Source organism: Rhinolophus hipposideros (assembly GCF_964194185.1).
Source record: "Rhinolophus hipposideros genome assembly, chromosome: 10".
Taxonomy (NCBI): Eukaryota; Metazoa; Chordata; class Mammalia; order Chiroptera; family Rhinolophidae; genus Rhinolophus; species Rhinolophus hipposideros.
In genome coordinates, this window is record NC_138056.1 from 65,527,963 (window position 1) to 65,553,647 (window position 25,685).

Below are 25,685 nucleotides of genomic sequence, written 5' to 3' on the forward strand. Positions count from 1 at the left end.
CAAGAATCTTTATGCAGCCATTAGAAAGAAGATAATTTTCCTCTGATGACTTTCTTTATTACAATAACTGACGGAAGTTCATTTTCTTCAATATTACATAAGAAAGCTTGACTTTTCTAAAAAGGAGGTAAAGCAAGCTTGTAAAGGTACTTCCTCTAGCACAGCAGTTCTAAACTCTGATGCATAGTACAATTTGCTGGGGGAATTTTGAATATATATATATATATATATATATATATATATATATACACACATATATATGAGAGAGAAGGCAGAGAGAGAGAGAGAGAGAGAGAGAGAGAGAGAGAGAGAGAGAGAGAGAGAGAGAATGCTCAGAAACCTGAAGAGATTCTGACTTAATTGGTCCATATTGGACTTGGGCATTTTTCAAAATGTGCACTTTAGCTTGAGAGCTGTGTGAAAAGGGAGAGAGCCTTTCTTTCCTTCCTTCTTTCTTTTTCTCTTTTTCTCTCTTTGTTTCTTTCCTTCTTTTCTTCTTTTTTTTAACCTAAAGTGACTACGTATTTGAAATATTTCCATTTTAATTGAAACAAAGACAATTTCAGATAAATAATACTGTAACTTTAGAAGACAGAAGTACACTACAAATGACAGAGAAATCAGATTACTTAGATTGGTGGTTTTTGATTAATTTAGATTTTCAAATTCACCTTGCAACCACAGGAAACAACACAGCTATGCGTTCAGCCCCCGCAACAGATAAATCTCATTTCAGCCTGGGGGCACTGACTACAATAGTCTTTGACTTTATTGTTCACGTTTATCCTCAATGATTCATTTGTTTTACTTCAGCATCTCTTGTGTGTTTGAGATGTGAACACACCCACCAGGAAGAAATAGATGAGCTCTGTCTCTGGGTCTTTACATAAAGGTTACTTGGGTGGAGAAGGTGAGTAGAGGCTTGAACTGTATATCCCTAACTGATGTTCACTTATTCAGACATATGTGCAGAATGGTAGAAGAAACCAAGTTGCTGAGAGGGACTGGAACTTCCTAAAGGGAAAACAAATTCTTTATGAAGATATGTAGAGAGTAGGGCATAAATAGAGTGATTCAGCAATAGGACCAGAAATAAGAGGAGAGCAGTTTTGTCCTCATGAAAACTGGTACCTGGAAGTGACTTGAACAGCTCTCCTGGCTATGTGTGGTCTGGGAAGAAAAGAGTGTGTGGGAAGGGAAAGAGATGTCACAGCAGTCTTGGAACTACTATGAAATCCACAATCCGTGGAAATGTGTAGCTCCAGATAGTGGAAGCCGGTGAGGTCTGAACAGTACCTTGGAGTAGCAGCAGGTAGAATGGAGCACTGGCTCCTACTGACAAGAGACCATATGAATCACTTCTTTTGAAGACCCATATACGCGGGGTATAGGAGTAACTTTGTATAAGATTGGAATCCTCAGGTCAGAAGGTGGGGTGGGAAGGTTGTAGTTTTTAAGATTCCAGTTTTGATCTTATGTGACCTCATTTGTACTGATGGGCTGAAAAGACATGGCTATTTGGATGCACTAGATATTATCCCATTCTTTTAATTTCCCAGTCACCAAACCTCATCTCTCCCATCTGTATTACCCCAAAGGCCCCGTTTTCTTTTCCCACCCTAGGCCATGCTTGTGCCTAATATACAGAGATAGATTATAAGAGGTCAACATGACATATCACCACTGGCCATTTTGAAGATTGGTTGTCTCCGTGAGAGTCGATCAGACTAGTCACAGCCATAGAAATATGACCCCTCAAGGCAGCTTTTTCTAATTGTGTCAGCAGACCCTTAGGGAGGAGTCCTCCCTTCATTTATCTTGGCTGTTGAACTAAATACACCACAAACCCTCAAAATGTATTTTGCATTAAAAAATAAAGAAAACCAAATTAGGTGGAGTGTAAGATTTGGGAGGACACAGCAATATGCTTAATTAATCTTGACATAACTTTTAAAAATGAAAATTTCAAATATTAATAGCTACAGAATTCCTCCGATTTCTCCCCGGCATCCACCATTTCCAATTTGCAGTGATCTTGTCTAGCCCACTTGCTGAATAAAGATCTTGTTATAAGTTAGGCTACATTTCTGTACAGTTAAAACCTTGCTTCAGGGTATATCTTAAGGGCATATAGGTAGATGGACATTTGCATGCTTCTTACAAAGAATTATCGGTATACTTGCTAATAGTACTCCAATTCTAGAGATTCGTGGGGAGATGCAATTGATCACAAGGGTCCAGCATTGATCTGGAAACCAGATCACTTCTAATTAGGGTTCTGACAAGTGAATGAACTTGGCAGAGCCACTGAATTTCTCTTACAATGTAAAAAGGAAGTAATAATTTTATTAGAAACACCTCTAAGACTCATACCACCTCTGAAGTACTGAACCTAAATTTGAGTATTTACATAGAAATAAGCTATTTTTGCCTCCTCAACCAGGGTGGTATGCAGCAAAGAAGAAAAGGAAGGGGGTCAAGTCTCCCCAACGTGAAAGAGACCTCTCTCAAGGAAAGGACCATTTTTAAAAAGACCTACCTCATTTTTCAAACCTATTTGCTATAAAACGAACCCTGAATGGAACCAGGGATCGGATTTCACACCAAAGTAACTGTGCATTTAAAGCGATAAATGTCAAAGCCAGCCTCTTGCCCTGCACTGCCAAAAGACAGAAGGCAAATCCACAAGCCTCCCAATGTGATAAACTCCATTTGTCACCTTCTCACATGTGCCTCCAAGACTAAACTTATCTCTTGGTGGCTCAATTTCAGTTAAGTACTTTAGACCTAGTCAAACCCCTTTTCTTAGGATTTGGCTCAAAATATTGATAACCATAAATTTCCATATTTATACTTCCAATCTGTGAGGACTTCAAAACACTATTACAGAAACCAAGTACAATTTTAGGGAACAGAATGTGCATTTAATTTATACAATTAAACTTGGGCTACAGCATTAATACTGTAACAATGCTGAATAATTTAACTGAATTGTGTTACATTCTTTGTGCTGTAAATCCTTTCTTTTACTTTTGTGTTTTGAGCAAAATCATCCATTTAGCCTTGGCAAAAGGCTTTTGTTTTGCTTTCATATTCTCCTGTCCCTTTGACATCTTCTCCATTTCTTTCTATTTTATTTCCTTGTTGCTAGATTCACTCCTAATTAGAAGAGCCACTGCAGCTGGAAACAATGACAATTTAATGGAGAGCAGTAGATCTGCTGTCTTGGGTGGAAATAGTATGATGTGGTTGGCAGTGCCTTCCACATTCTAGTTGGCTGGGTGCTGGGAAACATCAACACCTCCCCTGTGACAAAATAGAAGGTGATATACCTGTAGTTGGCATTTTATTTATTTACTTAGTTGTAAGTTCTAGTATTGTGCTTAAAATGGTACAGTTTATAGAAGCCATGCAGATCACCACTCTAATGGTGTCCTATGGACACATAGCCATTTCCAAGGAAGTTTTCATTTGCTAATGAGACCCTCCCCTTCAAAAAAAAAAAAGGGCTCATGCAATGAGTTTATCAGCTAAATTTATTCACACTAAAGAATGGTCACTTACTCTGTCGTTTTGTTTTTCTTGATTTTTAAATGCTAAAATGTATTTTCTTTCATAAAATGATAGTCACAGTAGGTGGTACTTTTAATTTTTAATATCTTTACACAGGACAGTGAAATACAGCAAATCTATGTCAGCACCCCTGTTATAAAATGATCTTGAAAGATGAAAGCTGAGGAACACATTATCTAATGTGATAGTCTATTTCATTGTGATTTGGGGAAGTGGTGACCTGGCTTGCATGAGGCCACCCAGCTAGTCAATGGCATCAAAGTCATGTGGCCTTGGATAAGCTCATATTCTCAAAGTATAGCAGTGTGTAAAGGAAACTACATGCTGAACCTACCAAATTCAAAGAATTACCCAGAAACTACTGTAATATTGAGACTGTTTATAAAGTTCATTTGCAGTCTTTTTGGTCACGTGAGAGTTACAGCCAACATTCGAAAAATGTAATTTGTCTCAAAAAACCAAACAAAAACCAAGGCAAACAGTCCGCAAAGTTTCATCTCTTCAATAGACTCTATACTTGGAGAGGTCAATGTGGAGGAAAAATTCAGGGTCAGTCCACTTTTTGTGCAGATTATGATGATGGGTTCAAGGCCATCTGCAGTCATTCACCTTTGCAGCTGCATTTGGGTTCTATCTTTTTGTCAGCATCAGGCATGGAGAGGCCCACTGGATACTATGAGAGGAATGAAAGGAGTACCGACAAGCCTCTCTATATGAAGAATATTTCAAGTCACTTTTGACACTGGAATAAAAGTTAGATTTCTGTGTCTGAGATTTCAAGTTATCTTTGTAAATGGCTCTAATTGAATGAGCAAACCCTTAGGGACAAGCCTTCACTTCCTTTCTGCTGTCTGTTATGCCAAGCTCACCACGAGTGCTTAATAAATAATGCTATACAGAGTACAGGAGGCCAAGAAGTGGGCGTAACATATTTTGCTTTTGATCCCCTAGAAAAAAATGAATTAAATGACAGAAGGACAAAAGGAGTAGGCAACAAAGAAATGTAAGCGGAAACTTGAGTTGTGGCTCTTTATTTCACTCTTTAAAGCTTTATTACAAAGCCAATTATGTATTAGCTGTCAGTTCTGAAGTTTAGAAATTCAACTTTAGATATCACAAAGCTGATAAATAGATTTCTCAGGGAAGATATAGATAATATTTTGTGTTTTCTTCCTAATATAATATTCCCCCAAATGAAATTCATTGCTTATTATTATAGATATTGTGCTACCCTGACAGCAAACTTGAAATGGAAGAAAATTGGATTCTATTCATCATCTCTTATTAGTAAAGTTAATAAATCAGGGAAGTAGCTAATACAGTTGTCTGTTTTATCACTAGGGTGCTCAAAAGTTCAACCTTCCCTTTGTTCTCCTTTAGAGAAGCTGTTCTGACAGGTATTGCAAAGTTTGGCAAATTGTATGACGTCTTGTTATTATCTGTCTCCCTTCCTCCCAGATGGGGCAGGGATTCTGTCTTCATCATTTTCATATCCTTCAAGACCTAACACAGGCTCCTCCATATTCCATCAATCATTAAGCACATATTTAAGTGCCTACAAAGTGCTGGGAAGTGTCCTGGCTTCTGGGGATTGAGAGGTGAAGATTGTCTAGTGAGAAGACAGATAATTCTGGAAGGCATAACCTAAAGGGCGAGAAGAGCTGAGTTAGGGGAAGTCGGGTGGGGGTGGATCTGTCTGACCGGCTTCCTAAAGGAAGTGATGTTAAAGGGGAAACCTGACTGATGAGTAGGAGTTTCCCCAAGTTCTCTTTTTCTTTGTCTTTTCAGGTTACTGGAAAAGCTGATGGGGTTTGTGGTGGGAACATACTGTTCAATGTGTCATCTGCTACAATGGTGAATGCGAAAAATGTTTCTACTCTTACTACTTGGTGATCAGATCATACCTTTCGTGTCGATCGTATGCTAATATGTCTGAGCTGTTTGGCCTTCCTATGTAATGTCATGCTTCCCTAACCTTGAATAATGAAGTCAACCTTGGTCAGCCCTGCTTTGTGGGTCCCATGTCTCCACTTTCAGAACCAACTTGTTAGAAAAGTCATCTCTTTTCTACCTCAGGATAATGAGTAGGAGGACAAAACTCTTAATTTTAAAAGAATCACAACTGAAAGTTATTCTGACTCTATTGCTGAGAGGTGTGATCCTCATCCAAGCTGAGTCTCAGAGACATTTCAGGAGTGAAAGACAAACGTGCAAAACCTGGAGAGATGAATGGTGTGTCTTGTAATGTATGCATGAGCCAAAATGACAGCCTTGGAGAGATGAACCAGCTCTGCTCTTACTGTTTACTGTTTTCTCCCTGTGAAAATGTAGATTTCATGTGTACTATAATGCAAGCAGGATGGAGGGCTGTTGTTTTTTTTCACTGAGACACACACACACACACACACACACAGCCCTTTAGAGCTGCCTGCTTCACTTCTCACAACAACTTCCTCCATTTGGGGTAGCTGTGGTCCCTGAGGGAAGCCTCGGCATCTGACTTTGGCAGGGAATCCCATTCCCATGGAAGTCAGGGCTGCCCCCTACTCCCCAGGAAGAGCCTGGCCAGCTTCTCACCCATTTGCCTCTGGCTTCCCTGGAGAACGTGTGCACCCACAGTGGACCAAGGAGGGGTTCTCCCACATTCCCCAACTCATGCAGACCCATGGGTGATTAGAAACTTTTTGCCTCTGAGTATGAAGAAAATGAGATCTACAGAAGTCTCCATCAGCCCACAGCTCAGCCCTCTTGCTGCTCTGCAAAAATGAATGTTGGCAGCACTTTCCATATCGAGACTGTCCAAGAGGAACCTGACCTTTGGGCCTTGGGATCCATGCTGAATTCATATCCACTTAGATCTGACCCCATTTCAAGTGTTCAGAGAAATGTGAAAGAATTTTACAATAGCTACCCACTCCTCCTGCTCCCCTACCCAAAACTGAATGAAACATGAGGAGAAAAAAAATAAATGGAGAAATTTGTGAGAATGGTTGGCTTCATCTGCATTTGCAAACAGAAAGAGGCAATTTGTCAGAGTTTAAATTGCCTTATAAAGTATCTTTACACAGCGGAAGAGATACTCAGAAATGCACTTTTTGGCCCAAATTTCCTTTCATTTGTCCCTTAGGATTTCTCTTTCCTACTTGTTACCCCATCTTTCTGACCCTCTGGCTTTTTCTCCGGCTTGACTACGGAGACAACTTCAATTTCATCACACAAGTGGGGTCGTCATGACTGTAAGAGTACTGCTTTTTCAGAAGTCAACAGTTGTGTAGACTGTATTCACATATGCAAAACACAGCCACCCAGGGCTGGTGTGGAGTCCAGAGCACAGCCTGGTGAGGCCACTGGGTCTGGCTGCATCGGTGGAGGGTCCTTTACCGCCCCATGCTCTTTTTATAGCCTTTGGAAATAGAACTGATGTTTTCAACACTGTTTCATCTTGATAAATGAAATAAACAAAATTCAGTGCACAAAACTGGTGTGGATAGGCATAGATATTGATGGGCATTCAGGTAGTCCCCAATAAATAAATGACTATTAATGACCACTAGAAATGAAGGGCTCTGTGCCCTTTCTCTGGTGATGTTCTAGCTAAATGTCATTTCCCCTCTTCCCTAGCTCTGAAGGTCTGCTTCCCTCTGCCATGTTAGTTCAGCCAGAAATGCTCCTGATCCCCCTTTTCAGAACCTGGAGCCAGACTGAGATGGAAGGCCCTCTCTGTGGTTTCCATAGCAAAATGATCTGTGCACACCCGGGACTCACATTTCTCTCTTGCGCTATAATTGTTTCACTGAACAGATTGTATTCCTGACTCCACCACGATGTCTGGCTCACCCAATGTACATGAAACAAGTTTTGTTTTGTTTTGTTTTCTTAATGTAATGTTTCAGAAATCATGGTAAGTACTCTCAGTCAAATAGACTTTGTATAGGCTAGCCTGAGAACTTAATAAACTTTGTTTGCTGTATTTTGCCGTGTACAATGTACACTTTTTTGCCAAAATTTGTGAGGGAAAAATAAGGATGCGCATTATACGTGGGTAGTACTAAATCTGTGTCCCAGAAAGTTTGGGCCCAAAACGTGGACGCAGGAGCATTATACACAGGAGCGTAGCACACACGGCAAAATACGGTAAATTGTTCGTGTGGGAAAAACTTGCACCAGGAGTGCCAAACAACCAAATTAAAACTGAACTTTTGGAACCCAACATTCAAAAGTGGAGACCGTTGAAAGAGCCGTTAACCGGCCTCTAATTTTTAACTATATGAAAGGGTTCATGTTTCTGCTTCTGAGAGCAATGATGGTGGAACAGCAGCCAGGACGCTGCTGGAGAGGAGGGAGAGGAGTGTGCAGAGACAACTGCCCCCTGCTCCGGTCCCTGCAGCTCACTGTACCATTGAGAGCTGTGTGTGAAGTGTGAGAAAAGCTGCCAGGGGGCTTCCGCTGTGCCAGCACGCGTGGGATGCTTCCACGGTATTTGTCTGCTTGCACATTAGTCAGTAACTTATCTACACAATAAATAATGATTCTATGTTCTTTCATTCGATTTCAAATCCTTTCCTCTGTTGCTACCCTTTGTAGTTCATGTGCTGTTTGTCTTTCTTTTGAGAGGTGTATCAGTACAGATTTTCAGGGAAGGACAATGGGGAGTAACCTGCTGGTATAGTACACAGCCAGCAGCATGTACCATTCCTTCTACTCACTTAATTCCCCACCAATAATCCTGGATGTCCCTGAGGCAGCAGCTAAATGTGATAAATGTCAGAAAATGAACTGGCTGCCACAGAAGCCAAAATCCACCAGGGAGAAGGGCAAAACCACGAGCATATTTTCAGTTGCCACCAGATCAGACTGTAACTGCCTAATCCCTACTAAATAAAGGGAGATAAAGAATTGAAATCTCCTTTGGAAATAGCACTGTTCCAGAATTTCACAGAAAGAAATCGTAATACAACTTGATGTACATGGACTATGAAAACAGATGTTGCATTAACCAGAGTTTAATTACACGAACACACGCACGCACGCACGCACGCACGCGCACACGAGCGCGCGCACGCACGCACACGCACGCGCACGCGCGCGCACCATGTTGGGCCAAAAAATAGCAATTATCTGATAGTGGATTACAGACATGGTTGGATAAACTCCTTGAGGGCAGAGATCGTGCATTTATGCTTTTTGGCTGAGAGATGTAGTGTGTGAGCAGGGCTAGGAGCAGATAAAGTGACAAAACGATCTGAGTTCCAGTTCTGCCCCCCGATAGCTGTGTGACTGAGGCAAATTACGAATCCACTTTGCTTTCAGCTTCTTCATACAGAAAGAGAAGAAAATGGTTTCTATTTCTTAGGAATGTCATGGAGAAAGCACTTAGCACGTAGTAGGTGCTCAATACATGAGGGTTCCTTTTCCATCCTTTGTTTACACACTCTGTAGCACCAGGTACAGGTACCAGGGCATGATCCATGTTCAACAATTTTCTTTCTTGATGTCTTGCATTTTTCTTATCGCCTCAAATGGGTTATGATTTCTCTGAAGGTTTGAACACTTCACCGTTAATAAAACCCCTTGTTAGGAAGCGATAGCAGATGTAGCTCACCAAAATGCAAGCGTAAATAAACAAACAAATAGAGAAACACAAAGGGCCCAGAAGCAGGAAAGCTGATAGAAGAAAAGACATGAAGGGATTCTCGGGATAGGGGCAGGAAGGCCTAGGATGACAGCTGTATCAGCAGGCCGAGAGGACACCCATCAGGATACTGGCTGAGACAGTGGGCTCCTGGGGAGATTTATCCAGAAGAAATGGAGCAGAGATTATCTGGCCGGATTCCAGTGTGGAAAACGCATTGAGAGATATTTTACAGATCTGCTGATGGTACGAGAAGGCACATCCAGAGATACAAAGGAACTTCACACACACACACACACACACACACACACACACACACACACACAAGTTAGACTCTTATCTCCTGGAGAAGAATTATAGTATACTGCTTGTCTTCGCAGTAAACATTATTATTTCTCTCTTTAGAATTCTGAAAACACTGACATAGACTTACGCAAATTTTTGACATAACCATATTGTGGCAAAGAAAGAGAGGGAGAAAAGGTTGGAAATAAAACTGAAATCTTCACCGGTTATAACTATAATAAGATACTACTTAAAATTAGTAAATCTAGAAGCATCAGGCATAGATGAATTTAGAAATATGATGGAAAATACCAGAAGAAGAAACTCAAAATGATGAAACTGGTTTCCTCTAGAGACTAAGAAAGGTGAGGGGAGGGGTTGCCAACAAATAGCTTTTTCATTTCAGCGATATTTGTCTTTTTATATTATTTGCATGTGTTGGTTTGACAGAAATTAAATTTAAAAATGAGGATAGTGATTGCATTTTAGAGTCTTAAAATTCAGAATTAAATTGTAACAAAGGAAGTAAACATGGTTCATTACTAACGGTAAGATACTCAGCAACAAGTTTGGGTCTAGAATCCATGTGTTGTATTTCTCATATATATATATATCCATGCTGCTCCTACCACACAGCATATTCCATTTCTTACATTTCTTACAGCAGCTGGCATGGTTTTCTACATACAGGAGGTGCTTAAATATTTGTTGAATGATAAGTAACTATACCAATGCTGAGTTTTTTTTGTGGTGATTTTTAATGAGCTTGGTCTTGAGAGCCAAGGGGTCACATCTGAAGTTTATAGTTTTGTTCTATATGGAGGAATAAGATTATAGTTTAAAAGGATTTTTGAAAAGCTCTCCCTGAAATCTGATTCTGAGGTAGACATTCCACAGGTCTGGTCTACTTTACACAATGCAGGGGTTTGCCAGAATTGCATTTGAGCAATTGATATTTGAGTGAGGCTGTCAGTGGGGATTTAAATTATGCATTCCTATACGGTCTCTAAACTTTATTCCTGGGGTAAGCCAGAACCCTGGTTTGAATCTCCCTCTTGAAGGAACCTAAGGTTCTAGGAAGGTGCCTCAGGGAAACCCTAAAAAGGAGTAGGGGTGAAAGAACTATTTTTGCTAAAACAAAGTATGAAAACCCTTGAAACAGAGCTTCAAAAAACATTCTCTCTGTACCCCATGATCTCAGTTTTCCCCGAGAACAATATTCACTGACTTCAAACCTAGTATTTTGGCGTCAGAGTTCATAATGCAGCTTCAGAACAGAAAAGTGGAGTAAACAGTGTCAAGGTGTCTTTGCAAAATTTCCAGTGGAAGATGTCCATCATGTTACCTAATTTCCCCAATGATAAATGTACCTTTGAATTCATTTCCAGGAAAAAGTTTGCCTCCATTGATGAACTGGTATGTTTTCTTTTATATTAAAAAAACAACAACACATACACACAAAACACCCCATAATTTCTTTTTGCCTTAGTTGCCTAGAAACTCAGTTAAATGAGAGCTAAGTTTTGGAATTCACTCATTGCATGTGTCTACTAACATTTAATTTGGATTGTTTTAATGGATTTGGTTCTGACGATTCTTATTTTGCAAAGAGCAGCAAGCTAACATTTGTTAAAGTACCTATAAGGTGCTGGCTCTGTATGTTTTATTATGTTTCATGAGTCATTTCATGGAATTTTTAAAATAATCCTACAAAAGAGGTGTCATTCTCATTTTACAGATGATATAGCTTAGTTTCTGGGAATTTAAGTAATTTGGCAAACACTATATGATCAGTAACATGCTTATAACATTTCTGGAAGTAAACAATGTATAAATTCTCAACAATTTACATTTTATATTCAGATTGATATAAGAAATTATTCAACTTATTTCTTTCTCTTTGATTTTAAGATCATATATCTTATAACACACATGCACGCGTGTGCACCAATAACTTCTTTCCATTCCTTCCTTTGCTCTCCAGTCTGTTCTCTCCTTTTGTTTCTCGGCCCACATGCTGTGACTTTCTTTCAGGTACTCTGTTAGCCCTTGGAGATGCAAAGATGAATTATACAGAGACTCTGGTCTCAAGTAGCTTAACAGTTGAGTGGAAGGATTAAAGTATAGACTTAGCTATAATTCAAGGTAGAAAGCCACGAATGCAATGATATAAAATCCTTTGTGAGTTGACAGAGAGAGAAATTCCATGGTCCCAACTCTAGGAATTCACAGTTCAATGTACCAGATAGATGCCAAAAAAGGTTGTAATACAAGAGCTGCACTGAAAGTGTTTGTACTGTGTTGTATGCAATAGAGGAGGACGAAATTAACTTTACTTGTTTCATAGACAGAGGGGGTGATTATAGCATTTTGGGCTGTTAGAGCAGGGGGTAGAGAGGGCCAGGGGCTAGGGTCCCAAGACACCTTAGAACTGTCTAAGTGAATAGACAGTAGGGCAAAGACAGTGGCTGGGCAAAAGACATCCGTGATGAAGAGAGCTGGTTCTGTGAAGAGGAATGTCAAGAAATGACTGGATCTGGAGTAAACTGCAATTCCAGGGCAGAGGCCTGGCAAAGCAACAGAGATAACTGGAACCCCAGGACCTGGCCTCAGCCCTAAGGGGTATAGAGCAAAGTTGAATTTCTTAGACACACTGTGTGGCCCATTACTAAGAAGGACAAGGGAATTGGGAAGAAGGAGACTGAAGGGAGTATTGCAATAATGTAGGCACATGGGTAGCAGCAGTGAAGATAGAGAACAGGAAGACGTGTGATGGTCACCAGGTGGTATCAGAATAGCACCTGGGAAGGAGACAGGAGTTACACTGTAGAGGTTTTGAGCCTGGTGACTGGGAAAACGGGGTTCAAAAGGGCAGGAGGGTAGATGGAGTTATTTTTGAAGGATTCTGGGGACTTGAGTATGTTTGAAGATAAAAAGGAGAGAGGAAAGATATAAGAGAGACTAACTGATGGAACACGTTTTCTGGAGCAAGAGCTGAAGAAGAGCATCAATCTTAGAGAAGCAAAATGTGAGGGGCAAGGGAGAGAATGAGCAAGAGGACGCATGAACGGGCAGAGGCACGCGGAGGTGGGCAGAAGGGAGGAGTTACCTGGGTCCATAGCAACTGTACATTCAAACTCTCTAAAATGTTCTTGACAGCTAGATAGTGTGAAGGTCTCCTTGCCCATGGCCTGGGCCCCTCCAGTGTGTTCTCTACAGTGTAACTATAGCTACTTTTCTGAAGAGTAAATCTGATTCTTTAACATTCAATGTATTTAAAGTAAGCAACTACTTTGTGGTAGGCATAAGTTATGCTTCTGTTTAAAAATAACCCATGCAATTTTCCCCATAACTTTCTATTCCCCTCAGGACGAATATCTAAATTCCTTACTAAAGTCTGTAAGGCTCCTCAAGATCGGGCTCCTGCTGACCTCCCTGCTGGCTCCTCTCCTGACCTTGCAGTCTACAGTCCAGCCACACTGAACTACTTGGACTTGTCCAGAAGAAGTCTGTCTCCGTCTGGAAGGCTTTCTCCCTTCCACCTCACTGACTCCTGTTCTTCCTTGAGGTAGACACTCAAGGTAGATGATGCCTCCTCCAGGAAGCATTTTCTAGTTCCCAAGGCTACAATAGGTGCTTTATCTCTGTGTTCTCAGAATACCTAAGAGTAACTTATATCAGAAACCTTGTCACACATTATAATCACTTGTTTCTATCAATTACTTATGGGCAGGGATTGTCTTGGTCACTATTTGTAAACTATTGATGTCCCATATATGTTTTCTGAAAAAAAGAATCACTTGGAATATTGTTGATAAAATTCTGTTAGTTGACTCTTGTCCATACTGTTCCCCAGGATATAGGTCAGTTCTGCCTCCATCAAAAGTGCCTCTGCACAACAATGTACAGTGGGGCAAGGATAGTCCTTCAATAAATGGTGCTGGGAAAACTGAACAGACACATGAAAAATGAAGAAACTAGACCACTTTCTTACACCAGATACATGAATAAACTCAAAATGGATTACCTAAAACTATAGAACTCCTAGAAGAAAATAAAGAATAAGTTCTTTGACATTGCTCTTAATACTATATATTTTTGGATATGTCTCCTTGAGGAAGGGAAACAAAAGAAAAAATAAACAAATGGGAATATACATCAGATTAAAAAGTTTTTGCACAGCAAAGGAAACCATCAACAAAACAAAAAGACAACCTACTGACTGGAGGAAGATATCTGCCAATGATACATCTGATAAAGGGCTAATAACCAAAATACATAAAGAACTCATACAACTTATCACCAAAACAAACAACCGAATTTAAAAATGGGCAGAGGACGTAAACAGACATTTCTCCAAAGAGAACATACAGATGGCCAATAAACATGAAAAGGTGCTCAATGTCACTAATCATCAAAGAAATGCAAATTAAAACCACAATGAGCTATCATCTCACAACTGTTAGAATGGCTGTCTTCATTAAATCAACAACAAGTGTTGACAAGGATGTGGAGAAAAGGAAACACTTGTACACTATTGGTGGAATTGTAAATTGGTGCAGCCACTATGGAAAACAGTATAGAGGTTCCTCAAAAAAATAAACATAGAACTACCATATAACCCAGTAATCTCACTTCTGGTTATTTATCTGAAGAAATCTAAAACACTATTTTGAAAGGATATGCATCCCTATGTTCATTGCAGCACTGTTTACAATGGCCAAGATGTGGAGACAACTTGGGTGTCCATCAATGGATGAATGGCTAAAGAAGAGGAATAATGGAATATTACTCAGTCATAAAAAAGAATGAAATCTTATCATTTGCAACAACATGGATGGACCTAGGGGGTGTTAATGCTAAATGAAACGGTTCTTTCCAAGAACTGGAGGATACTTTATTTGGAGGGAACTAGAATGCAGAGTGTGTGCGTGTATGAGTTTGAAGGGAAATGTGAATGAATGGGTGGGAGTTAAGGAAAGAAGAAAGCTGGGAATGGAAACCAATTAATCTGGAGTGTTTGTCAGGAGACAGGTCAGACAGGGCTTTGTATAAGCCACATAAGGAGTTGGATTTCATTCTGAGAAAATTAAGATCATTTAAGGGACCTAGACATGTGACAGACATGACCAAATTCCTATTTTGGAATGCTCACTCTGGTTGCAGGTTGGCAAGTCCGGAAGGAGGCAGGCCAGTTAGCCAGCACTTGAAGTGAGAAGGGACAACGGTCAGAAGCTATTCTGGATGTTCTGCCCCTGAGTATGTCCACTCAGAATTCATTCATCTGTGCCAGAGGCTTGTGGGACATAGAGATGGGCCTGCCAGCTCATTAGCCTCTGGGCTCTCCCCAACAAGAATCTTTTTCTAGGAAAAGTCTCTTCATCCTTGCTGCCAATAACAACTCCAGTGGCTAAAGGTCTTCGGCACCCCCTTTCAAGGCCTGCCATAGAACAGGTCTCAAGGAGGTCAGGGAAAAGAGGGAAGGAGTAAAAGACGAGAGGGTACAGACACGGGGTGTGGTGGGGGGTAAGGAATGGTACAAAGACACAGAGACAGAATAGAAATGTGAGTCAAAGACCAGAATGTGAGGCCACACTCTCATGTGCTCACCCACACCGACCTGTGGACGACCAAGAAGTAGAGCCAAAAAAGCTCCCTGTTTATGAAGTTCCTGTTTCCTAAAGGTGGAGCTGAACTTAAGCTCCTGTGACAAGTGAACTGTGGGAAATGCCAGGGATTCAGGGTGGAGGGAATTAGCAGTCCAAAAAAAAAAAAAAAAAAAGGAAACAGGTCAACCACCCCCATTCTTTCATCCTTGGGGACCTAGAAACTTGATTTTTGCATGATGCACAGGAAAATAGTCATTGGCTTCCCTCTATTATGCTCCACTCAATTTATTGCTTGGAGAATAAAGTGCCACTTTATTGTTTGGATTCATGGCAAAAAATGTAAATATTCAGCCAGAGTTCTCTAATTAGTATCTAGAGAGCTGCCTAGGGTTGTGTGAGTGTGTGTGTGTGTGTGTGTGTGTAAGTTTGGTCTTCTCTGCTTAAAACCCAATGTAGTAGAGTAAGATGATTCACTGACGTTACATCTCTCTGATCCTAGTAGTCTAAACATTCGTTCATCTTTTGCATCAAACGTGGAACTCCTTCTAGTAAACACCTTCTGGAACTCAAGTCTTCATACTTGACTCTAATTAACACTAATGTGAAAATTTACTAATCATAGTAGTGCGCCGTTTAAATAGGTTTTTGCTTCCTTTTGATTTCACAAAAATAATCCAACGCTCCCCTTTACCAAACTGATAACGACTGACATCTGATTAGAAAAGGCAAAACTAATTAGAATAGGTGCAGAGGGGACTGTTTGAGTCACTTACATTAACGCACATTACAGTTACATATCTGTCAGATTTTTCATTAACCCTCTTGCATTTCCGTCTCCAGGATCAAATCTATTTTTTAACCTATACCCTCTTTTTTCCCTAGTTGGAAACTTGGTATTCAACAGGCTAAATTACCCACGAATGCTTTAAATGCACAGCTTATTGATGGATGCAAGGCATGGACAAAAACCTTGGAATGAGAATAGAAGCCATTCCCCTAACTGCGGATTTAAACTCTTTTTTTTTTTTTTTATGATTCCAAGGCTAACATGTTGTCCTTGTGATAGTGTTTATTTCTTTATTGAGGGACAAAGGAGTTAATTGCTGCTTTACACCAACTCATTCGACTGTGATCTGAGCTATTACATACCAGGATGACAAAAGAGAAACGAAAGTGGAATATTCAGCAAATAGAGTTCTATTCTGTAAAAGGATAAAATAACATGTTCAAAGTTGAACTTGTAGACTTAAGGGAAAGGTCCATGCAATTTGGCCTCAGTTACTACATCGAGTAGACTGTTAAGGATAAAGACAATGTAGTCTTTGTATCCAGCGGAATCCAGCAAGTATTGGGGTCTTCTTCAGATCAAATACTCATTGAAAAGTAAGACTGTGCCTTCCTGATCTTCTAGATGAGTGTAAAGAGGGTTCTTTGGATCACTTAATCTTTTAACCTTCAATTCTTGGCACATTGTAGGTGTTCAATAAATTTTCATCATCTCAATAAATGCCAACAATTATGTTTCACCCTATTGTGAAACTCTAACAGTAATCCTGAAGAGGATTTTTATGAGTCATGTTAAAGAAAAACAGAGAATAAATTTTATCACTAAAAAAATCTAACAAAACCCTTGGATTTTTTTTTTTTTTTTTTTTTGCCTTAAAAACTAGATCACATACCACTCTCTTGGGTTTTTCCATTTTTATCTGGGACCAGAGGTACCAAGAAGCCCAGCAGCAAATCAGCCTAGCAACAGAAGCAAGAATAAATAGCCCGCAATACGATGAAAATAGCTCAATTTGAAAATACTCTCTGATTTTTTAATTTTTTAAAAGTTTTTTCAAATGTTATGTTTCCCCTTATTATATCACACCTTCACCGTTGTTCTCAGTTGTAGTACCAATATCCAGAACTGTGCCTGACGTATAGCAGGCACCCAGTAAATAGGTTTTGAATGAAAGAAAGAACAATAGAAATTGCTAGAGGTAAGAACCGAGCAGTACTCAATTTAGCTTGGAATCTTTAGTTTGTGGCTCCTGGTTGGGCAGAGCAGGAAACATAAGGATCTGTGGATTCAGATAAGGCCACCTCAGCAAACTGTTTGAAGATCTCCCCCACTCCCTCATCCCACCCTCTGCTTCAGAACTGGCTTAATTTTTCCCTGAGGTAGAAATACACTGGGAATGTAGACAACAGTGAAATTTTAAACAGATATCACAAAAAGGCCCTGTTAGCACAATCCAAACCACCTCTATCTATTTCCTTAGCTTAGGCAACATAGTGGTTATTAGCACTGGGTTTAAAATTAGACCATTCAGTAACCGTAACTCTGAGCAAGTTATTTAACCTCTCTGAGCCTTAATGTCCTTACCCGTTAAAAAAAAGGGTTGATAATATCTATGACTTGGGTTATTTGTATATGGCACAGAGTTGGTACAAATGTTAAAACAAACAAACCATCTAACACAAACTAACAAAACACATGCAAAATCCCTTCTGCCAGTTTTTCCAATCAAGATTCTGTGGTACAAATTATATTAACATGTGTATCTGGAAATTCACTCTGGCTCCTAGCCTTAGAACTAGCTTCATGGAGTATTCAAAACAAAGTTTTGTTTCCTTTGTAAATTTAAAAGGTAAATAATAAAATATCAAAGAAAAAATGAGAATGCAAACATATGCTCCTGGCCTACCATGGACAACCTTAGCAGGTCTGTAACCGCCCTTTTCCCTTTTGCCGGCATAACCCAGCCAAGGTGAGTCCTAACAGAAATCATCAAACAGCCAAAAGTCATTTGCAATGATCACTGAGCATCTCTCAGATCTCTATCCTACTAAGTGCACTGTAGATTCATGTCATCAATACTTTACCCTTGATGGTAATAGGTTTGTTACCATCTTTTGGCTTCATTCCTGGATTCTAAGTATATCGACTAATTTTGTTTCCCAGTTTTTTTAGGACTTAATCTTGGTTTTTGTCTTTGATCCTTTATGTTCCTGATTTCCTCTAACCTGATTCTAGCCCCTAAACCCAAACCCTGGCACTAGCCTAATTGGCTGACCTTTTGGCCAACCTCTAGCCCCCAGGAAAGGGGCTGTTTGGATGTTATATTGTTGCAGAACACTGAATTCACAATTATTTTCCCATTAGAAAATCCATGTCTAGCTGATTCAAGTTTCGATCTCTTCTCTGGCATGTTCACTGGGCAATTATAAGGATTTAGAAGTATTGTCAGCATATCAGAGCTACAATGATTCCTCCATCCTCACCCAAGCCAATTAGAAAACAATTTTCAGAGTGTTCATCTTTAAGATAAGATATAAATTACCTTTAAAAAGAGGGGAGGAGAACATTGGGAGATTTGCCTGATTTATGTCAGGGTTGATATGCAGAGTAGTGAAGGATAAACTTGGCTTGTTAGAGATAGTGAGGTGAAGTTCTTAATATATGATTGAGGAGTTTGGCTTTAAGCTAAGGAGGAAATGTACAAATTTATGTTTCAGTCATAACAAACCAGTCTTTCACTGGCTGCCTTCCCTCTCAGAATTTTTAGAGATGGGAGAATTCTAAACCAAATATAGAATCCACTTGAGTTTCATAGATCTAATGTTGGGGCAGGGAGTGGGGAGGTCACACTTTTAACTGTCTGATTAAAAAGTTCTGAAAAAGATCACTTTTTGATTCAAGAGCATAGTGCTTTTGGGCTGAACTCTTATGAGTACTGGTCAACCAATAACTCTTTCACACCTTAAACAAGTATTCAGTGACATGAAAATAAATCAGAACTGCAAGCATTACATCCCTCTCTTGCCCTCTCCCATAACCTTAAAATCAGAAAGGGAAGAAAGTTATAGTCAGGAGATATTTCCATTTGCAAAGCCACAAACATCAGCAAGGCAGAGTCACTGAAGACATCTTTTGAAATTCCAAATATCATTTGTTCTCCCAGTCTCTGGAGAAGGGGTTACTTAAAACCACTCCAGGCTTGGAACAATAAAGATGTCTCCAACAATTCAATTATGCTGTATCCATCTCTTGGGTACCTCTAGTAGAAGAGAGGTGGGTACCCAATAAAGGGAGACGGGTATAGGAAGCCCCTAAGTTCAGTCTCTGCCTGAGCAGGCAGACCTGTCTGGGTGCAAAAATTCTGAAAGGTGAAGAGCAGGCCGTCTTTGCACACTCTACTGGGTAAATTACAAGAAACCAATCAACAAATTCAATCTACTGTTTTGTTGTAGAAAGCCAAGCTTTCTAGCATGTCCAAGCCTAAAGGGCTCCAATTAGTAAATCCCATAGTAAGTCTTCCTGTGTTTGATACAAAGAGAGTATGACAAGCAGAAAAAAAATTGTGACTAGTGTTTTCATTTAGGATGCTTTAGTTGCTAAACTTAAGAGTTGCTTAATTACCAGTCTCTCCCCTCCCATGACTTTCGTCATGAATAACAGAGATTTAACTAATCTGAAATGAGAAAACACATTTGTGCTGTCTACTATGGATGGTTAAAACTACTCCCTTTGAGTTGAGAATACTTGGCAATATATTGAATGAGAAATTAAGAATTAGAAAAACCTCAGAAATATGTATATCCAGATGAAAGTTGCTTCTTAAAATTATCACCTTGAGAAGCAATTCATTTTTTTTATTGCCGTTGGAGAAAATTCACAAACCAAACTTGAAATGCAGTCCTACCACATCACAGTTGTTCTTTGTTTTTGACCCAAAGAAGCAGTACCCAGCTTGACTGTTTTCAAAAATCACCCTGACAGGATGAATATTATTGCATTGATAATAATCCACTGAATGTACAAAAAGCTCTGAAGACAATCCCCAGAGAAAAACTCCAAAACCATGTTGAACAATAGCATCATTATTAGAATGGGTCCAACCACGCAAAGGTGCATGGTTTTAATAGGGCAATACTTATTTGACTACAAAGCTCTGCTACATTTGCTCACAACTCAGACACAGGACTTCAGAGTCATATCTCCCAGAATCGCTAAGCTGGAAGAAACAAAGTGGTTCAACCTACAAAGTTGTAATAAAGATGGAAATCAGTAGCCATTGCCTGTCTGTTTAGAAGAGGCCTTTAGATTGAAATCTAAATGTCTCTACCATTTCTAGGACTTTTTTAAGGCCCTTTGTAAAAAGATGAAAATTATTTTGGCATCATATATATCATATGCACTGAGAAAAGTGAAAAATTATCGAAGGCATTGGAAGATGTTTGTTGATTTGGCCATTAGCACCCATTGGTGTGCTTGGGTCCTAGGAGCTCAGGTGGGGGCTAAGTGGTTAGCAATATGATGTACAGTTGTTGATAGGAGCAGGAGAGCTGGAAACAGGATAGATGCTGGAGGTAGCAGTAAGGCTTCCAAAGAAGGGCTAATGGGGCACCAAAGAGATATATTTTCTGTGATAAATTGTTTATTTTGGTTAGCTCCATGATGTTCACCTGCAGGAAGGTCAACCGTTACATAGATATTTTTTGATTCTTTCAATAGCTTTGAAGGTTAGAGATTTAAGACTTTCTGTATCCCCAAAGGATTTAATCTACGATGTAGATTATGTACATGTGGCTCAATATTGAGGGAAATCTTCTTTTTGAGAATCCCACAATGATCTGCAAGCGGCCATTCATTTCCCAGCAAAGTCTATCTGTGAGCTGGATAGACTGGAGGCCGAATGCTCAACCTTCACAGTAGACCAGAATCTTGGTTCTGCTACTTATTATCATGTGACTTTGGGAAAGTTATTTAACCTCTGGGCCTCAGTTGCCTCACCTGTAAAATGAGAATAATGGTATTCCCCTCATGCGGGTGAAATGAGATACCACAAGAAAGGGAGACAGAAGGCATGCCAATTATAGAATAAACACTCAAGAAATGCTAACTCTCATTAATATCTCATCATCTATTATTTCCACTTTTATGGTCAGAAGTCTGGGCCCAGGAAGGCTTCATTGCTCCCTACTCACCGTATTGTTAGACAGTAGAAGAATTAGGTATAGTTCTCTCTTATTCCTCCAATACTATTTATGTTAGAATTTGAGACTTACTCCAACACTTCTGCATAATACTAATACTTGTTTAAAATATTTTGATATCCTATATGGTTCTTTCATGATTATCATTATAATAGCCAACTTTATTCTAGACTCAGAGCTGAGAATTATCTCATTTCATTCTCAAAAAATCATGGGATATATTACTATCAGTTTTAAAGGCAAGGAAACTGAAGCTTAGAGAAGTTCAATGATTTGCTTGAGGTCACACAACTAGTGAATGTCGGTAAGAATTTGAACCTAAATTCATCCAAATCAAAACGGCTGCATATAACTTAGAAGTAATTCCACAATACTATTTGTTTTTAAATGATCCCCAAACTACCCGTGTTGAAAATGGAAGTTTTTAAAATACACATCTGACTCTACTCACAATCTACAACTTAAAAAAGACACACTTTTTAAGTGGATATGCTGAAAGATTTACGTGGTACACAGCTCTTCAATTCTAGTTGAGTCTAGTTTTCTCTTGGCACACATCTAGGGCAAAGGTTAGCTTGGCCACAGTCTGTGGTGCTTGTGGCATTCTTTTCTGGTCAGTGGCCATGAAAACTACTCTAGGAATGGGATTGGAATTAGGCTCCGTGCCATCATACTGTCCTGACATATTGTTTTGACATGTAATGTGCTGTCTTTGTGCTTGGACACTAAAGTAGACCTGTCAAATGATATGCACAAAATAATATTCAGCCTCCCTCCTTCTTTCCCTCCCTCCCTCCCTCCTTCCCTCCCTCCCTCCCTCCCCTTCTTGGAAGGGTTTCTTCTTTCAAGTTCCCTAGGAATCAGAGCTTACACACCAGGATGTGCTCTGGAGGCACAGAGCTATCTCTTCATACTATTCATGTTTGGGGCAGACTAGAACCTCTGTTTTATGTTAACCACAGGATGTAAGGTAACCACAGATTTTTTTTTCTTCTCTTTATAGTCATGACAATTTCATCCTGCAACACTTAACTCAGGCATTACTTTCTCCAGAAGCGGTCCCTGATTTCCCCTGGCTGGGTAAGATACCCGCCCTCTGTGCTCGCATATCATTACCCTTTCCACATAGTATCAAAATGATAGTTTTGAAAGCCTGTCTCCCTCTCCAGACTGTACTTGCAGACAAGGACGATGGCTCATTCAAAGTTGATATGGAGTCCTCATGCACCAACATGTAGTCACAGCAGGATTATGATGGGTTGGGCATTTAGACATTTCAATTGGTTGGTGTGAGTGTAAACTGGTCATTAGATACTCTTAATGTCATGTCTGGCCTTACATCAATACTCAGCATAATCAAAACAGCATGCATGTGGTAGGTGCTCAGGAAATGCGTGTCGACTTAATGGCCAATTTATTGACTGGATGCATAAACATTGGGCATATCAGAATCTTACCGAGAACTGGACCTGTCACTAAAGGCATGAATTATAATGCAACGTTCTTAATAACCAAGAGCCTTGGGTCACCATAGTGCCCAATGACAGTAATGCCCTACCAGGAAATGCTCATGTCTGCATCAGGTCTTCATATGAATCCGTCAGAACCATTACTGCCCTTGTGGTCTTGATTCCAGCCCAACATAAACATAACAGTAAGCAAAGCATAATGACCAAACTAGATGGTCTCTGGGCACTCTGTTTGGAGCAGTAGGGCCCTTACCTGTCTGTGTTGTTGGGAGACTTGGTACCCCAGTCCTGTGATGGGCTGATTCTGCATTTTCTGAAGCAGGATCTTTTGCTGAAGTGGCAAGGGCGACCTTAGCAAAGGCTGGCTTGATAGAGGCTGGGTGGGCTGGGATGGTGGCTGCTGCGGCTGTGGCTGCTGTTGTTGCTGCTGCTGTTGTTGCTGCTGCTGTTGTTGCTGCTGTTGCTGTTGTTGTTGCTGCTGCTGCTGCTGCTGCTGAGCTGAAATCGAGCTCTGCTGCTGCTGCTGCTGGGTGTAGTGTAGGAGAGAAGGCTTGTTCTGGGAAGGCAACACAGAAGGCATCTGTTGGTTTGCTTGATCTGAGTTAAAGTGGAACAAAGGCTTGGTGTTGCCAAGACGGGGCTCCATGGCTGAGTGTGGGCTGTTAATAAAATTTCGAGTGAGATCCTGAGGCTTTTGCTGCATGAGCGCATCTAGGTGCCCTCCCTGGGCCGACGGGCTGGCCTTGTACATGTAGTTGGCCATGACTTTTGGCTGGCTGCTGCTGCCGGCTACCCCAGGCATGGGGGAGCTCTGTGGGCTGAATGGCTGCTGCCCAAAAGACGGGCTGGGGATTTTCTCCTGCCCAAATGGACCTGGAGATGGCCCAGTAGAAGAGGGCAAGGCTGACCAGTTGGTAGGCTGGTGCTGCTGCTGGTGCTGCTGCATCCGGGCATGCTGCTGACGATTGGCAGCTATCTGTTTGAGCTGCTGGGCATGGGATACCTCCTGCCAGCTTGGCAGGGTCCGGCTTGCCCCCGGGGCTGTCTGAGGCTGAGCCTGGCTCTGAGGGACTGAAGGAATTGGGGATGAAGTGGAGAGGGCAGAGTTAGCCATGGAGAATGCAGGGCCAGCTGATGGGGGCCTCAACTGAGGAGAGCCTGAGGGGCCCTGGGTCAGGCCAGGTGAGTATTCGCTTTTGATCACTGTCTTCTCCATAGGCAAGGGGGGCCTAGGAGTGCTCCTCTGGCTTTGCTGACCCAAGTCAATGTTAAATGGATCATCCTGCTTTATGGTGGCATTGATCATGTTCTCCAGTTCAAGGTCACTCATGGGAGGCACCGATATGTTGGTCAGTTCATTGAACAGTTCCTGCAGTTCAGGATCCATTAACTGCTCTCCAGGGTCATCTCCGTACCTATTAGAAAAAATACTCTCCTGGGTCATTTGGCCGTCCATGTGTTTACTGCAAGACAGAGTCTCTCCTGGTTCCTTCTTCACTTCTTTTAAGCCCATGTTAAACATACCATTGCCGGGAGAATGTGTATGGGGTTGCAGAGTGTTCGTTTTTCTCAGGGGTGCTTGGCTCATGGGCAAGGTCCCAGACATTATCTGATTTTGTCCATTATTTACTTGGAGGCCCCCTTGTCCTGCAGAGAGGTTCTCCCCAACACGGATTCTTTTGATGTCAAGGAATGAGTTGTCAACAAAGCCATTGGGCCTCTTGCTGTTGGCAGGAGACAGGTTAACTATCTGTTTTCGTTTCAAGGAACCCTGGAGCTGAAAGACAGAGGAGAAATAAAAAAAGAAACATTTGAGATGTGAATCCAGATATGCTTCTAATCCAAAGCGACCTACTCCTTCAATGTTTCTTCCATTTACACACAGGATGAATTCAAAAAGAAAAAGGCACAAATCAAGCACAGTCTGGAATATAATGAAACACAATAGCATAAATAGAACAAAATAAAATGTTTCTGGAGGAGCAGATCAATTAGTGGCTAGAGATCACCGTATTCCCATGATTGGTACGTAGATGAATGAGTAAAGAATCCTTCATACAAGTCATCAGGAATCATTGATAATATCCACAATCACCAAAGAGGTGTTGTTTTCTGGAGCAGCCCCAAATATTCCACATGTGTTCATAATACAACCCCACATAACTACAGACAAATGGAGTGAGCGCAATTTTGACCAAGACGAGAAACACTGAAGAATCTAAAGCTGGGACGCAATTTTTAGTTTCTTTTTTCATTCACAGATTCAACCCCTTCATCAATATTATCCTCGAAGTAAGTAGTTAGAATGGTTGTTGTGTACAAGGAGATATGCTATCTGGTGTTCATCTAGTTTTCTTCCTATAATACTGTGGCTTTGTATTCAGGCCCATATGACAACATTCCATGAGTGCAGAGAAGCCATGATTTCATCATTTATCAAGTAAGACACTGTAAGCACAGAGCTTCCTGGGATTCATTTCTTCTGTCGCTTGTGTCTGAATCTTGGAACCACGACCAAGGTGCAGAGAGGCAGTACTGTACAGTGGTTAAAAACACAGGCCTTGGGAGCTGGCTAAACTAAGCTCATATTCCAGTTCATCACTGAGTGTGATGTAACCATGGCACTTTACTTACTTGAGTTTCAATTTCCTTATTCAGAAAATGGGAACAATGGCACTTAACTAATAGGAAGAAATGAAGAATGCACGGAGAAGTTTAGCACAGTGTTGGTTAGAGTTAAGAACTCAATAAATCATACTTCGTATAAAAAGTATGACTTACTCTATTCTCAAAGGGGAGGACCTCTCTAAATAGCAACAGTAACAACAAAATATGAATGTACTTCATTCACTAACTCAGTGCTTAGACTGTATGATAGATATCAACTTTAGAAGTTATGATTTACATACCATACCGTCACACCAATTCATTAAAAAGAAACCTAAAACATTCATCATTGATCTTGAGATCTTTGTTGATTTGCCTCTAAAGTGAGAAACTACATCGATCTATCAATATGTGGCTTTCCCAGTGCAACTGACATACTTCAATTATTTAATGTTTGCTCAGGTTAACTGTAACATACCTGAGGCAGAAGGATACTTCCTGAATAGAAAACTCTATCGCTTCTCT

General features: G+C 40.5%; 1 protein-coding gene across 1 annotated transcript in view; it reads right to left on the bottom strand.

Annotated features, from left to right (window-relative positions):
* MAML2 (mastermind like transcriptional coactivator 2) overlaps window positions 1-25,685 on the bottom strand; it is a 341,299-nt gene that overhangs the window by 84,668 nt on the left and 230,946 nt on the right. Inside the window, exon 2 of the mRNA XM_081061610.1 lies at window positions 22,807-24,330. Within this exon, the coding sequence (XP_080917736.1) occupies window positions 22,807-24,330 (1,524 nt within the window). The remainder of the gene's footprint in view (window positions 1-22,806; window positions 24,331-25,685) is intronic.